Source organism: Sesamum indicum, linkage group LG2 (assembly GCF_000512975.1).
Source record: "Sesamum indicum cultivar Zhongzhi No. 13 linkage group LG2, S_indicum_v1.0, whole genome shotgun sequence".
NCBI lineage: Eukaryota > Viridiplantae > Streptophyta > Magnoliopsida > Lamiales > Pedaliaceae > Sesamum > Sesamum indicum.
In genome coordinates, this window is record NC_026146.1 from 5,214,964 (window position 1) to 5,230,845 (window position 15,882).

The following is a 15,882-nucleotide window of genomic DNA, read 5'->3' on the forward strand; positions in this document are numbered from 1 at the left end:
CGGCTTTTGTTAAATTTGTTAGTGAACTATTTGAAAGATAAATTATCAAATATTTAATGTAATTGACTGTTTTAGATCAGAAATAATACGAATAATCGATGAAGAGTAAATATAGAAATATATAAAGAGATAGCTTTAATCGAACACCAATATAAGAACCCAAATAATGTTGTGTTGGTTGGATTCAATTTTTGACACAATAGAATAGAACCCAATATTAGACTTAAAAATAATTATAAACGACTGGAAATATGGCCTAAGAGGGCAAATTAGTGAAAGCACAATAAATCTTGTCATAATCAGACAAGCTGACACTCAGTGCCTCTACTTTTATTCAAAAAACATTTGTCCTCTTCGCTGAGCTCTGCTGTTGCCTGCATTATTCTGCTCTCACTCAGTGCAAGATCAGCAGCAGCTGATATCGGCTCCGGAGTCGCAACGCTGAGTCTTGAACTCCATTCATGTTCGGTTTTCCACATCCGACATAGTAATTGCTCTTCTTCAGCTCAGGCTCAGCCAGCCACGTTCTTGATAGTTTCCGCTAAAACCCACGGTGGAAAATGCCGCCAGTTTCCCGACCTGTCATCATCATTCTCGTCCTCTCCCTTCTCGGCGCGCTCCTCCCACGCGCCACCCCGAAGTCCACTATTGAACCCTGCTCCAACTCCGACTCCTGTACCTCCCTCGTTGGCTACACCCTCTACACCGACCTCAAAGTCTCTGAAGTAGCCTCCATCTTCTCCGTCGACCCCATCTCCCTCCTCTTAACCAATGCCATCGACATTTCCTACCCCGACGTCGAGAACCACATTCTCCCCTCGCAACTCTTCCTCAAAATCCCCATCCCCTGCTCCTGCGTCGACGGCATTCGTAAATCCAACTCCATTTCGTACAAGACTCGCCCCTCCGACACGCTCTCCTCCATTTCATCCGCCGTGTACAGCGGTCTCGTGTCGGCTGATCAGATTAAGCAGGCGAATCCCGATGCCGAGCTCTCGGACCCTTCGGTCATTAGTGTAGGCACAAAGCTGAATATTCCGTTGCCCTGTACTTGTTTCAATAATAGCGACAACAATTTACCGGCGGTTTATATGTCGTACGTGGTGCGGGACGTGGATACGTTGGCCGGGATTGCGGCGAGGTACGTGACGACTGTGAGTGATTTGATGAATGTGAATGCTTTGGGGAGTGCGGACATTAAGGAGGGTGATATTCTTGCAATTCCATTGTCGGGTTAGTTTGATTCTGCTTCTAGTTAACGCTGGTTTCTTGTGTCCTTTGGTTGTTCTGATTGTTGTGGTAAATGTAGTTCTTTGATGATGTGGTGATAATGCAGTTTCTGTACTCGATTTTGTATATGAACAATATCTTGTCTGTCACCAATGATGTCTTGAGGACCCATTTATCAGTTAGTTTGATTGTGATCACTGCTTCCATTTTTCTGTACATTTGTGGGGGGTAAGTGCTACTTAGAGAAATGCTTGCTGTAAGAAGAAAACATTCTGGGATTTGTGTTTTTCACTTTTTCCACTGCATAAATTAGGTAAGTTTTTGCTTTTAAGGACTGCGTTTTGTTACCTTTGTGCATCAAAGCTCGGGTTTGATACCTTTAGGATTAGCTGAGAGTCTTAGTTCCCTCCTTGGACAACTTTGGAAATGAATCACTATATAATGCAATTTGCAGCTTGCGCGTCTAATTTCCCAAATTATGCTGCGGACTATGGCTTGGTGGTGCCAAACGGGAGTTATGCTATAGCTGCTAGTCACTGTGTGCAGTGCAGCTGTGGACAAGGAAGTCGGAAGTGAGTAAACAATTTCACATATATGCACATTACGCCCTTCCTAGAGAAACGTCTAACTACTAGTTACTTGGATTCTTGCAGTTTATACTGCATGCCGGCTTCACTGGCAGTTTCTTGTTCAAGCATGCAGTGCCCAAATAGCAATCTCATGATAGGAAATTCTACCGTGCAACAATCAAGTGCTGGATGTAATGTGACCTCATGCAGTTACGGTGGCCTTGTAAATGGAAGCATATCAGCCATGTATGCTTTCAGACTGATTCTTAGCTCCCGCCCCATATTTAGTAGACTTAAGAAGATTTCTTGTTGTAGGAAACTAGTAGGTGTTTCTTCTTTTTTGCTTTTGACATAGAAATGGAAGATGAATACAACTCTTGTCTGTTTTTTGTTTCTCTGCAGTTTGTCCACATCCCTCCAACCTCGATGCCCAGGTAAATGATGTTTACTGTTAGTTCCTACTTTCTTGTTTGAATCTACCTCTTTGTTTTTAGTTGCAACTAATAGCTGTTGATTTGATATCAGTTGCTGTGCTTAAATTTTGTTGGATCTTTCTGCAGGATCACAGCAATTTCCTCCACTCATCGCTCCACCCACAGTAGTCCCAGATTCATTGTTTGGTCCAGCACCTTCACCATCCGAATCTGGTGGTATTCCAACATCGACAGTGGTGCCCTCTTCAGGCACAGTTCTGGCATTTCCACCTGCCAACGGACCCAGGGCAAATGCCTTGGGCTCCTCTGGCACTCATCCGTCAATGAGCCAGTTAACTGGATTTCGCATTTTATTGGTATTAGGTTTCATTGTCATGCATGTATTATCAATCTAGTTATAATTTCCTCAATTGTAGTGGTGGAAACAGCAAGAACCTTGTGTTGGTTGGTCTTTAGCATAAGGTCCCGTGAGTATGTTGTATTTTTTAACATAATAATGTTGCAAAAATTTTAAAATGCAGCTAATGAGCGATTCCATGTCATCTTCACATTCCTCCCCTATGACAAAATTTCAGTTACACCGAGGTTTTATGCACCTCATCCTTCTAACTGAGACTTAAAATTTCATGGCACCAAGTTAAGCTACCATTTCAGAAAGATGTCCGACTAATGTTCTATACAAGTTAATTATAGACATCTCAGCCAAAAAGGAAAAACATATCCATATTTCCATTTGGGTAAGCTCCCCTACAAATCAAGGGATTTTGAAGGTGTCATTCATCAACTTCAAGACTCTACCTGTTTCTTTGAGATAGAGCACCCCTGTCTCTCAAAATTCTTCTCCGCTTCATTGGGTTCTCCTCCAGAATGTCATGGTGATTACAATTTACAATTTTTTCATTTTCAGACAAAAGCCCATTTGAACAAGAATTGGTTTCAGCAGCAGATTGTGGTACCTCATCATTGCGATCAGCATTTGTATCGATTTGATTGAGACAATTTCCAGTGTCCAAAGCCTCACCATCATTAACTGTCCCAAACTTGGTATCTGCCTCATTAAAGGAACTTACAGCCGTTGGGTCACCAGATTCAACAGCAGCATCATTGTTATTTTCGATTTTGAGCCGGGGAGAGAGATCAAGATCTGATGCAGCTAGAACCCCAGTATCGTCAATTTGCTCCTCCTGAGTATTTTGATTGTGAGTTTCGACTTCAGTGGACTCTGTTGCTGAGGCAACACGTGCATTGGCACTAGATTTAACTGGAGCAGCTTCAAACTGATTTTGTATTTTGACATCCGACTGAGATTTGGAATCTGATGCAGGATTTTCTTGCATATTCTGATCCTCAGCTGTAACTTCAGTGCACCCTGTAGTTACAGTTGCAAAACTAAGTATAATGACAGTGAAGTTGATCAGAAGTTCTGTAAAAAAAAACCCATGAAATACCTGCAGAATTCATTAGCCCTTTATTATCCTGATGCCCCGATAGAGGTTTCTGCAACATGTCTATCCCCGGGAACACAATCATGCTCATGTACCTCAGTTCTTGCCTCTTTGATTCTTCAAGGGGAACAAAACCAAATACTTTTGTCCATGTTTCGTTGAGTTCAGATATTGCAGGTATTACCAGTTTCTCAACACCAAGTGAGCAGAGAACCTGAGAAGAAATATATACAGAAGATTACAAACAACAGTTGGGAGAAATAAAAATAAATAAACCATGCCAGACTAAGAAACAGCAAAACTGAATTTCCTCCAAAATTTCAAATGGATTGTATAAAAACACATCATATGGGATAATCTAGGATGCTGAAACACTGCACCAGCAATCAGGACACCAAGGAACTTGGAAAACATTGCACAAGACTAAAAATGCGCCTTTAAAGGAAAGAAAAGCATACCATTTCAGTTGCTGCTAAAAGCCGGCTGCACATGCCTTGACGACGGTACATATATCGAGTCCCAATGAAAGGCATTTCTGCTAACCTACTCCCATGGATTCTATTTTGACAGATCACAGAAAGAAATTGTCATTGCGTAAATACACAGTCAGTATCTGATCTCAAAATAGGATCATATCCTCAAACTGCCAATCATGAAGGAAAGAATACAACATGAGCAACTCCGAACAAAAGGAATTCAAGGATATCAATATTGACACAAAGGTATTACTGAATATAGTCCTTTTAGTTTTCATCATCTTTGCAGGAAGGATGCATGCTTCCAAAATTCAAGGTCAGGTTACATGAAGTTATAGAAGATTTAACTTCAAGAGGAAAAATCAGATTAACTAATTTCAGGAGTCAAGACTAATTGGAGAAAGTGTTGAGTTACATAAAGGTTGTTACTAGAAACTAGCTAAGGCAACTGAATATAAAGAAAGCACATTATCACCCAAAAAAAAATTCTTCCAAGTAAGATTCTCAATGTTGATAATTGAAACAATCCTGAGCAGATATTTCTGTAATTTATAGAATGTAGGCTCCTTCCACAAAAGCCCAACTGCAATCATCACTAAATCCAATCCTACTAAAGCCCAACTGCAATCATCACTAAATCCAATCCTACTGAGGTACATATGGGCACATGCTCAACAAAGAACAATGTGAACAAACTTAAGATACGGATAATAGACTATACAGTGAAAATGTAGATAACCTTATGGATGCCGCCGAGACAAGTTCATCACCCTTCTCTAGGATAATGGTGTAAAATCCATCATAGTTCAACCGTTTAATATTTGACCTGGGAACAAGAATGCAGAATAGAAGAATGAAACATCCAGTTTATCTTTACAGTAATCAAATGCAAATAGTACCCAACTCTGATTTTGTTGGTTATACAAACACAGGCAGAAGATTGTTTGGAATAGAAAAATGAAATATCTCCCATGTGATTGCTAGCAGAGTCATAGATAACCTCGTTACACTTACAGCCTAAGCAAGAGAGGAACTATTTTGTCAAATATGGACTGTCTAAGTATTGTGATATGAGAAGCAGTGCTTTTAGTTTGCATTTTAATCACTACCATGAATGATAACAGCTCAAAAGCTTAGGGGCCGTTTGGTTGTGTTTTCATTTTCATTTTCAGTTTCCAATAATTGGAAATGTGTAGAAATGCTTTATTGATTTTTGTGCGAAAATTGAGAATATGTTTGGATTAGTTGTTTTCAAATATAGGTATATAGGTGTGAGAATGTTGAATATAGGTATATATATTTTTGATGTGACAGATGACCAAATTGATTGAACATGTAAAATTATAAAATAATCAAAGTGAGTCTTGCCATTTGAAACAATTTTAATTGATTTGAAACAAGAAAAGACATGTTGACATTCTCAATGAAAAATTGAGAATTAAAATAGGAATGCATTCTCAATGAAAATGGCTTGACCAAACAAAATCCCAACTACCCAAATAGTGAAAAGTGAAAAAAATCTCATTGAAAACACAACCAAACGGGCCCTTGGTTTTCAACAATATATCAGAAAGCACATGAAAATTTGATTTAAGTCCCATTTACTTTAGAATGCTCATAGATTGAAGAAAATATGGCTAAACAAAACAAAAAGGGCAAGTTCAAGAATGAACAGAATTTTCTTCAGAGGAATATCAAATTACCATCACAAGAACATGTCCCCACAATTTTTGACTTAATAGCGTAGAGTATGGCATAGATAGCAGAATGACGATGCAAAAGTGCTTACCCACAGCTGTAAACAACATTGTGAATCATATTGGTTCCACTTCGCTCATCTATGATAGGTTGAAAGCATTCATCCATAACAGTGAAAGCAACAGCTAACTTGGAATTGCTTTCTACTGTTGAGGAGTCACCATTGCGAGATGCATCATCATTGACAACACGATGCTGCAGAACAGTATAAGAAAATCCTCCTCCTAGTTCATGTCTAACCCCAAGAAGAACCTGTAACTGCTCAAAAATCTGCAGATGAAAGGCACTAGATGTATCAGCGCCAAAATAAATGTAAAAGGTTAGACTAAAATATTTCAAAGGCCATTAAGATAAATGGGAAATTGAATTCAGAATAATACAAACAATAAGATACATATAAAAGAAAGCTTGTTCTCATACCAACTTTTCAGTGCCTTCATTGAATTTACTACAATACTCCTCAAACTTGCACTGACACACCTCGACTTTTAACACATTTTTATGTTTTAAAACCACTATCCCATGACTAATAACCAATCCATCAATATAAAAGATAATTATTTATAATTTTTAAATTTGCGCACACATCGGGTGTGCCATGTACTGCTAATTCTATTAAAAGAAAGCCTACTTGAAGTGCAGAAAAATAGATCTGACTCTTATGGTCAAGTTCATCAAATCAAATACTGCTACCATTACAGATCATGCAAGTCCGCAATAAGAACAGGACTCATAAATCAATAAGATGAGATAAATGATCAACCAAGAAATTCAACCAATAAAAAGTATCTGATGGGAAATGTTAATACAGGAGAGGTGGATGTAGAAAAAGAATCTACATTGATGTACAATGTAAGTTCCTCAGCATGTGTGCCAAAAGTGTGATACATAATCTGGTTATTCACCAAAAGCTAATTCGCAGGAGCTAGAAGGAATTAAAAATAAATGGAGGACGATCAGAATGGAGAAAAAATGAAGACCAATTTCACGCTGTCAAAACCTGTCATACTGCATTTTACAGCTCTACTCTGTTAGAACATTTTACATATCCTGATGCTTCAAGAAAAAAGCAACCATAACTACCAATTTTTTCTTGATCTTTTCTACCGGTTTGGTCACGGAAAAGTCTGCTCAGTTCCTATGGAAAGGGATGGCCGAACCATCAAGTTTCCCACATTAAGAAAACTTTTGGCTTAAAAACCATGGCATGATAAACAATACACCAATTTCTCTGGTTTTAGTTGAATTGGCATTTTAGTTGCATTGGAATTATCTAGTATCATAACTAAGAATATATATCGTTGCATTAAAGATCACTACAATAGAATATTTGCATTCTTAATAGAAGTGTCCTGCTGTTCAAGCAGCAGTATGGCAATCACATAAAAATTCTCAGAAGAAAAGACTAATTCACATCATATTATCAAGCAGAATACCTTAGAGCATTCCTCCCCACAAAAGGATGGGCTTTCATCATCAAAATCTTCGGCAGTGGTCCCTTTAGTGCAATGTGCATGAACTGCAAAACAGTAAAAGTTGCGGACAATCAGTGCAACAAGTACCTATTATATACTTTAGAAACAAGGAGATTGTAGATTTTTGGGACAATCTAATAACTGGAAGGGGTAAAACAAGCTTACATTTTTCCTCACACAAACAGCATGTGAGCAATTCAGATAATAAATTGCAATCGCCATCAGTAGTTGAGGTACTTCCACAGGCCATTCCACAAAATTTGCATGAACAGTAAACACAGTGCCAATCTCCAGAAGGAACCTGAGGCGAGAGAATTACGAGTGTGTATCATTTGAATTTTGTAGCTGTCATAATATCCCATACGAGTCAAACTAAAAAGTATAGGCATTTCATCTTCTAAAGGATACTATACAATCATTTAAAAAATCACATATCCAATATTCTACGTTTGACTACCAATGAAATGACAAATAATAGCAAATTTGGAGGATATTCTATGATATAACAAAGCATGAGAGTTGCTTTGCAGGTTGAGCGTCGAGCATCCAACCTAGTTTCTGGTTTAAGAATCACAACAAACATCAAAGAAATATGAATACAAGCTTTCAGGCTATTCAAAGTAAACAGTTAATGCTACAAAGTGTGGAGCAAGCAATTATACATGAAAATCAAGTTTGTAAAATGCTACAAATTGGGGCATGTAATGTATTAAAGAGTTAATGGAAAACAACAAAAAAAGAAGAGCAAGCGAAAAAGGTCCGGCATCGTACTTTAATACTTAAACAGCCATGATGGAAAGTCGATGGACAACTGTCACAACAGATCAAGTCACCACCATCACCACACACATTGCATGTATCATCATTGGGATCATCACCTTCCACATCGACACAAACAAAACCAAGATTATTAGTTTCAACGTGTTTTTTCCAGGAATCTACTAGGCACTGAAAAAGAGAATTCCCGGAATCAAGATATATGTCCTGATACGGTTTTCCCGGTGTACTTTCAGCATGAGACTCAAAGTCCCGAATAGTGTGTGTTATATTACAACAGTCGCAACAGATTCCTTCCTTCAGAACCCTTCCTTCAAGTAGTATCTTTTTACCCCTCCCTCTCTTATACTTCACCTTCCCACCAAGCGGAACCGTTCCCAAATCAATCATCCATGAGAGCAAGGTGCGTTTTCCCTCGTATAGTTCATAGTTATTACCATCAGACCCATCACGAGGTCTACGTGCCAACAAAATTCGTTGTTTGCCCCGACCTGATCTTGATTTAATCCTTCCCTCTAAGGATTTACTTTTAGATGGCTCCTTCTTTGTCATTCTTTTTACAGTCTTTCCTGCACTATTCTTCACTTTGCCTGCTTTCTTGCCTTTCGTAGTGATTCGAAACAGCATGCTAAGTGTCTCCTCTGGTATAGGACTAAATGCTGAAACATCTCTATCCTCTGCATTTCCCTCATCAATCTTCTCCTTAAGCTTTTTGTAAGCCAATGTAACTGACCAGTGAGTTCTTCCTTCCCGGTCAACATAAACAGCGTCCTGGTAATCTTTGGATTGCCTCTGCCTGTATTCAACAGTCCATCCAGCCTTCTTAAGCATGGCAACTATTTGATCCCTCACTAACTGCTTCTGTTCCCTAAGCCCCAGGTCGTTTCCTTCAGCACACCCCACTGTGACTTTCTGCAGCATTACACCATTCTCTAAATCGTTAGTAGCAAAATTTAACCTCTTTGCTGGACCCCCCTTTGCAGATTGCATGTGATCGCTATTTTTCTTAACATTTTTTCTTGTAATCACCAACCCCGTACTCCCATTCTCAGTCTTGCGTGGCCTTCCCCGCTTTCGCTTCATTTTTGGCCTTCCTCGACCTCGACCAGTCCCATTAGGACTCTCGCCAACCTTCTTCCGCTCCATTACCTTGCCGTCTTTCTTCCTATAACTCAAAGAGGAAATCTCACGTTTACCTTGCAGTTTTGGGGGCCTCCCCCTCCTACCCTTCTTTGGATGACTCGGCAACACGGAAACCTCACATTTACCTTCCTTTTTTGGGGGCCTCCCTCGCCTACCCTTCATCTTTTTCCTTTTCTGCAAAACAGGAACCTTATTTTCATCCTTATCCTCCACAGCCAGCGCCTTACTTTCATCCTTATCCTCCATCTTTACTATTTCCATCTTAATCACTTGCTTTTCACCATCACTCATGGCCAATGTCCTTGACCTCGAAACCCGCCCGGTTTTAGGTAAACCATCAGACCCCTCATTCCCCTTATCAGTTGAATTCTTCTTCTCAACCCTTTTTCTTTTTCTCTCAACTGGTTCTTTGTTCAGATCAATCAACTCATCTTCAACTTCTCCACTCCCCTCTCCCATCTTAACCAATATAAATTCCAAATCCTGCCCAAAACAAATCACAAACCGAAGAAAAACCCAGATGAGAAAAAGTAAATAAAAACCCAGCATCATGCAAACTCCATAACAAAAGAAACAAAGAAAAATATAAAAAGAGAATATACGAAGAGAAATCTTACCAATGGCAACAGAAATATGCAAGAAAAACGTAACCGAGGCGATACGTACAGATGAGTTGTATCTATATTCTAAGGCTTCTGCATAGCAAATTGAGAGAGAGAAAGAGAGACCACCAGACAGGGTTTAATTTTTAACGTGTACAGGGGATTTTGGGGAGAGGGCTTTATATTTATTGTGGTATTCTTTTTAATTTATTGATCTCTGCGGGGCGGGATTGTAATTTAGAATCGGACAAGATTACCCAAATTTTCCCTCCATTATTGCTGCTCTTCCCATTAAAAATATTTTTGAATTTCAGAAACAGAGTTGACTATTTTGACTTTGTCCTTTTCTCTTCTTCTTCTCCTTCTTTCAATTTGATTTTTGGGGGTTTTTATCAACCCTAATTTATCATTTGCATACATACATTCTTGGGGATTAATTTATAGTTTTTCCAAATCTTTTCTCGCCACTAATTTCCAATTTTTCAAAAATATTTGGCTATAATATATGTAAAAGATCAAATAAGATTTAATTTAATAACGTCACAGGTATAATAAATATATTATTTGATATTTAATTTAAGATTGCGCGATAAAAAATTAACGCATTAACTTTGTAATAGCTAATAAAGAATGCTCTCCTCCCATGGAGTTGGTGTAATTAAACGTATACCTACTATAATTTAAAAAATTATATTTAGTATTTGATATTTGATTTCGTCTAATAAATAAATTTTTTTATTAATAAAAAAAATAATTAAATTTGCTGATATTAATAAAAAAAAATAAAAATTGATACTTGTCATCAATCGATTTATTATAATTTATTGCAAGTCAAATAATTTTTTTCCGACTAAATTACTTTTGTAATTGTGAAGATATACCTCATTATATTCATTAACGTGTAGAGACGTACGGGGGTAATTTGATTATAAAAAAAATCATTTAACCAGTAATAAATCAATAATAAGTCAATTGGGGATAAACATAGATTTTTTATTCGATTTATTTGTTCATATAAGCAAATTAAATGAATTTGACAGTCGAATGAATTTATTTGTTAGACAAAAGATACTTCAAATATGGTAGATGTAATTTTAAAAATCATACAAAATTTATGTGTAATTACACAAAATTTTAGAAGAGGAGAGTGTAATTATCCATAAAGATTAAAATAATTCAGTTGATACTTAATCCTAAATGATAATTTACTCTCCAATAAAGAAACAAAAAATAGCAATTTACTCCTCATGCGTTAATTAAAATAAAGTAATTTAGCCTCTTATTTATGAGATAAATTGCTTCATTTTAGAAATACAGAGGGATAAATTGCTGCAATTTAAAATACATATGAGGAAAATTGCTAATATTTTCATAAGAGAATAAATTATTCATTTATAATATCATAAAAAGGTAAATTGCATTTTTCTCCCGAGTCAGTATGCAGTAAAGTAATTAAGTATATGGATAATTATGAATTCTATACCATCATAATAAAATAAGATTTATTATCTATTAACAGAAAAGTAGTTTTATTGCAACCAATAATAATTTATTGTTAATTTTACCCTATGTGTTTATATACAAACATAGGTTGTTGTGGATTAAGACACATGATACTCACACTCAATCCATACTTACATCATTAGATAAAAGTTGTACGTTATTTTCCATCTACCAAAATAAACTATCAATACGGCCCATTTAAAAGTGTAGAAGCGGGCTTTCCAGATTGACAGGCCCACCAATGGTAGCCAAGACAGTGTTGGAGGTCGCCGATGTCGAATGTTGCCACCGTCACGGCCACCACGAAATGCTGCCGTAAAATCAGATATGGAAGCCCTACGCTCCGAGAATGGACGCCTCTGGCAATTGCTTGAGAAAAATCTTACGTAATTTTTGAATTAATGTTTTGGGTGTTTTGGAGATAAAGAGAGAAAAATAGAGATAAGTTAGTATCATTATGTTTGGTTTTGTTTTTAACTTGTTTTTGGGTATTTTGTGGAGATAGAGAGAGAAAAACAAAGATAAATAAAAATAAGTTAGAGATAGTGTGTATGTTTGGATTTGTTTTTGGAAATAATATAAAATAAGTATGTTATGTTGATGTTGGGTTAGTGGGGAGACAAAAAATACTGTTCATTGTCAAATCATGTCTCTTTTATATATATTTATATATATATGTATAAAAATATATATAATTTATTTAGTTGTGAGTGGATTAAAATAAATATTATTTCCTAATTATATATGTATGGAAATGAAAAAAATAATTTATGTAAATACACTTTTAAAAATAATTAAATGCATTCTAATAATGGATTAACAATATTTTTTGTTAGTTGTTCTATTCAAGGTGATAAATTTAAATACATTATTCAAATAATGTAATATATGAATTAACCGCGTAGAATAATTATATTATTTTATATTTTTTAAAATTTTTAATTATCAAAATAAGCAATGGCAAACATTGCTTCTGTTTTGGGCCATCTCTGAGATGGCCCAAAACTGAAACCAAACATAAGGTTTGTTTCTTAGACGTTTTGTTTTAGGATATCGATTGGGCCAAACACTGTCTTAAATTTATTTGAATTTATCTACAATAAAAATAACATATTATTTAATTATTTTTACTTTGAGTTATTAAATTTTAATTTTACAAGAACTCGAAATGCTATATAGATTATAATAAGAAATAAAATAAATTTATTATTTTACATATTAAGCCATAAGGCCATTCGCGATTTAAAAAAAAAGGTATAAGGCTATTTTCGGCCATTTAAATAGAATTTTCGAATTTACTGGAGTATTTAAAGGTTTTAATAGTAAGAGGTGTTTTTGATACCATTATTAAGAGTACATTGTTTACTTTTTGTATTTGAGATAAATGGTTAATAAGGTTGAGTTGGATAAAATATGGCATAAGAAAATATGACTATTATTGTTGGTGTTTGTTGAATTAGAACGTGGGATAAGACCGGATTATACGATCATACACCTAAAATTAGATAAGTTATCAATCTTTAATCGGGGCCTGTTCATGAATTGCTAACGGGTAACTATTTTTACAATAACAATCGTAGACTCAATCCACCTTTTTCAAACTTTTTAGACACCCTTTGATATATGAGCATCAAACTAGACGTAATTAAAAAATAATAATAATTTACCATTATATTACCATATTGGTAGTATTAATTACACACAGTGTATGTACAAAAAGTTGAGACTTATTTTCAATTGGGATATAAAAATGATGTATGTTTGAAGGAGGAAGAATTATATTCTTCCTATGACAACAAGACAAAAAGAAAGGAACATAATGTTTGGTTTTATTTTTAACTTGTTTTTGGGTATTTTGTGGAGATAGAGAGAGAGAAACAAAGATAAATAAAAATAAGTTAGAGATAGTGTGTATGTTTGGATTTATTTTTAGAGATAATATAAAATAAGTATGGTATGTTTGATGTTGGGTAGTTGGGAGACAAAAAATACTGTTTGTTGTCAAATCATGTCTCTTTTTTATATATATTTATATATATATATATGTATAAAAATATATATAATTTATTTAGTTGTGAGTGGATTAAAATAAATATTATTTTCTAATTATATATGTATGAAAATGAAAAATAATAATTTATGTAAATACACTTTTATAAATAATTAAATACACTCTAGTAATGGATTAACAATATTTTTTGTTAGACGTTCTGTTCGAGGTGATAAATTTAAATATATTATTCAAATAATGTAATATATGAATTAACCGCGTAAGATTGTTATAATTGTATTTTTAAAATTTTTAATTATTCCAATGATGTAGAAAATATTACGTACAAAATATTAAGTGGTTAAAATAAAATATATTTGTATTTAAAAATCAAATATAAATCTCACGGGAAAAAATATTATACATCTAACATGTATATCAACTCTCTAATGCATCCTTCAATTTTTTATAATTTGAAAATCCACATAAATAATAACACCAATTGTAGTACTTTTATACTTGTTAATTAATTATAATAATAATAATAATAATAATAATAATAATAATAATAATGAAATGGGTTGGAAGATACAATTCAAAATGGGTGCAATCCACATCATGGGGGCCCCACTAAAATCCCCTCCTCCAAGAGCAGTGGGCCCGTCTGATAAACAAAATATGTTTGTTAAATGGGACCCACTATTACAAAATGCCTCAAAATCAAACAAAAACCGATAAAATTTGTAAAGCCAAACATTAAATCGGTTTGAGATGGCCCAAAATCGAATCCAAACACAGGGTATGTGTTTTGAAATAGATGGTATGTTTGGATTTGTATTTTGATATAATATAAAATAGTATAAAATAAGTGGTGTAGGTTTGATGTTGGGATTTGGGAGACATGAGTTACTGTTCATTGTCAAATCATGTCTTTTAATATATATATTTAGTAATATATATATGTATGTATATAGTATTTTGTTTGTTAGTGAAATATAATATATATATTTATGTTAAGTAATTTTTTTTATTGAGGCATTTATTTTTATATTTTAAACAATATTTATAATTTTAATGCATGATTGAATATATTGTAGTATTGTCTCTTACATGGTTTTGTTAGACTTTATATTTGGAATAAAAAAATATAATATATAAAATTTTTATAAAAAATTTAGAATCACGTATGTATTATTGGTATATTGTCCTCAAATTTCAAATTTCTTAAATATTTCATTAAAATAGGAAAAATTATAAGTATAAAATATTTAAATGGTCTAAGTTGAAAAAAATTGTAATCCAGCGATAAATGCTCTATATAACGTGTTGAAAATAGATTCGTTAAAATTTTACATGCGAACAGATAAATTTTATTAGATAATTGAAGTAATAAAAATACGAATTAGGTATATAGTACTGATATATTGTCAGTAGTGTACGGAATTGCTACAGTATTTCCATTAGGTAGAAAAGTTTTATATTTCTTAACTAAGTAGCATTGAAAGTAAATATCTTTAATATCAATGATTTCATAAGTTAATAATAATTTTTTAGTAGTAATTATTGCTTACTTTTCACATATATTATTTATTAAATAATATATAATACATATAATGAAAATAATTTAAAAAAAATAATTAAATCTCAGTTGCTTTGGTGTTGAATAGATTTGTTTAGATTAAATCGGTGCGGTGAAAATAATTTCATGGGCGTTTATATTCGTGGTGAAAATAATTGCTTGATAAATCGAACAATAGCCACTTTGCATTACACATGCAGTAATGATATATTGCCCAATATTTTTGAATTTTTTTTTTACAAATATTATTTGTCATGTAAAGAACGATGTGTTGAGTAAAAAATACTTAAATAATTAAAGGTCAGTGAATTAGTATCGATTAGTTAAAAACAGAATAGAGGAAATATTTTACTTGTACCATATAAAGTTGTCATATTTTTAGGGAATTTTAAAACACATCGGCACGACATATAAGAAACAAATGCGTTTGACAATGACAAACTGCTCGAGTACTTGTTCCAGCTTTACTAATTAAATCAACATTTGACGTAGCTTTACTAATTAAATCAACATTTGACGTAGAGTTTTCATATTCGGCCATTGTAATTCTAAGGACCGTCACACCGCCGTGGTGGGAGTCCTTGTGGTCGGCGTGAGCGTGCTGTGCTGTCGCTCTCACTATACGACTGGGCACCCCCATCCTGCTGTATGCCAAATCGACGAATATAATCAGTCCACGATCCAATTTCCCCCACTTCTGAACCCATGTCAAGACTGCGTCAGTCCACGATCCAATTTCCCCCACTTCTGAACCCATGTCAAGACTGCGTCGTGCGGCTATCTGGGTACTATGTGGCACCGGTGGGGCAACATCGCCACGAGCTACATGTTCCACTGCATCCTAACTGGCAATGTGTGTATGTGTCTGTGACGATGGGGCAGTAGAATCCGATATGACAAT

General features: G+C 34.7%; 2 protein-coding genes across 2 annotated transcripts; one reads left to right on the top strand and one right to left on the bottom strand.

Annotated features, from left to right (window-relative positions):
- Positions 331–2,753, top strand: LOC105155377 (lysM domain-containing GPI-anchored protein 1). Its single transcript, XM_011071248.2, has 5 exons — positions 331–1,233; positions 1,685–1,802; positions 1,884–2,045; positions 2,202–2,233; positions 2,360–2,753. Exons 1-5 carry the CDS (start codon positions 561–563, stop codon positions 2,626–2,628), a joined length of 1,254 nt encoding a protein of 417 aa, XP_011069550.1. The 5' UTR covers positions 331–560; the 3' UTR covers positions 2,629–2,753.
- On the bottom strand, positions 2,750–10,079 carry LOC105155378 (increased DNA methylation 1). The gene is made up of 9 exons (XM_011071249.2): positions 9,925–10,079; positions 8,159–9,790; positions 7,553–7,688; positions 7,349–7,431; positions 5,944–6,182; positions 4,894–4,980; positions 4,137–4,236; positions 3,682–3,892; positions 2,750–3,602 (listed from the first exon to the last, which is right to left on the bottom strand). Exons 2-9 carry the CDS (start codon positions 9,764–9,766, stop codon positions 3,028–3,030), a joined length of 3,039 nt encoding a protein of 1,012 aa, XP_011069551.1. The 5' UTR covers positions 9,767–9,790; positions 9,925–10,079; the 3' UTR covers positions 2,750–3,027.

Coding starts and splice junctions, on each gene's coding strand:
- LOC105155378 (XM_011071249.2), bottom strand. CDS start 9,766: ATGGGAGAGGGGAGTGGAGAAGTTGAAGATGAGTTGATTGATCTGAAC. Junction 4,981..5,943: donor AATGTTGTTTACAGCTGTGG/GTAAGCACTTTT, acceptor TCTTGTTCCCAG/GTCAAATATTAAACGGTTGA. Junction 4,237..4,893: donor GTCTCGGCGGCATCCATAAG/GTTATCTACATT, acceptor CTGTCAAAATAG/AATCCATGGGAGTAGGTTAG.
- LOC105155377 (XM_011071248.2), top strand. CDS start 561: ATGCCGCCAGTTTCCCGACCTGTCATCATCATTCTCGTCCTCTCCCTT. Junction 1,234..1,684: donor TCTTGCAATTCCATTGTCGG/GTTAGTTTGATT, acceptor TGCAATTTGCAG/CTTGCGCGTCTAATTTCCCA. Junction 2,046..2,201: donor AATGGAAGCATATCAGCCAT/GTATGCTTTCAG, acceptor GTTTCTCTGCAG/TTTGTCCACATCCCTCCAAC.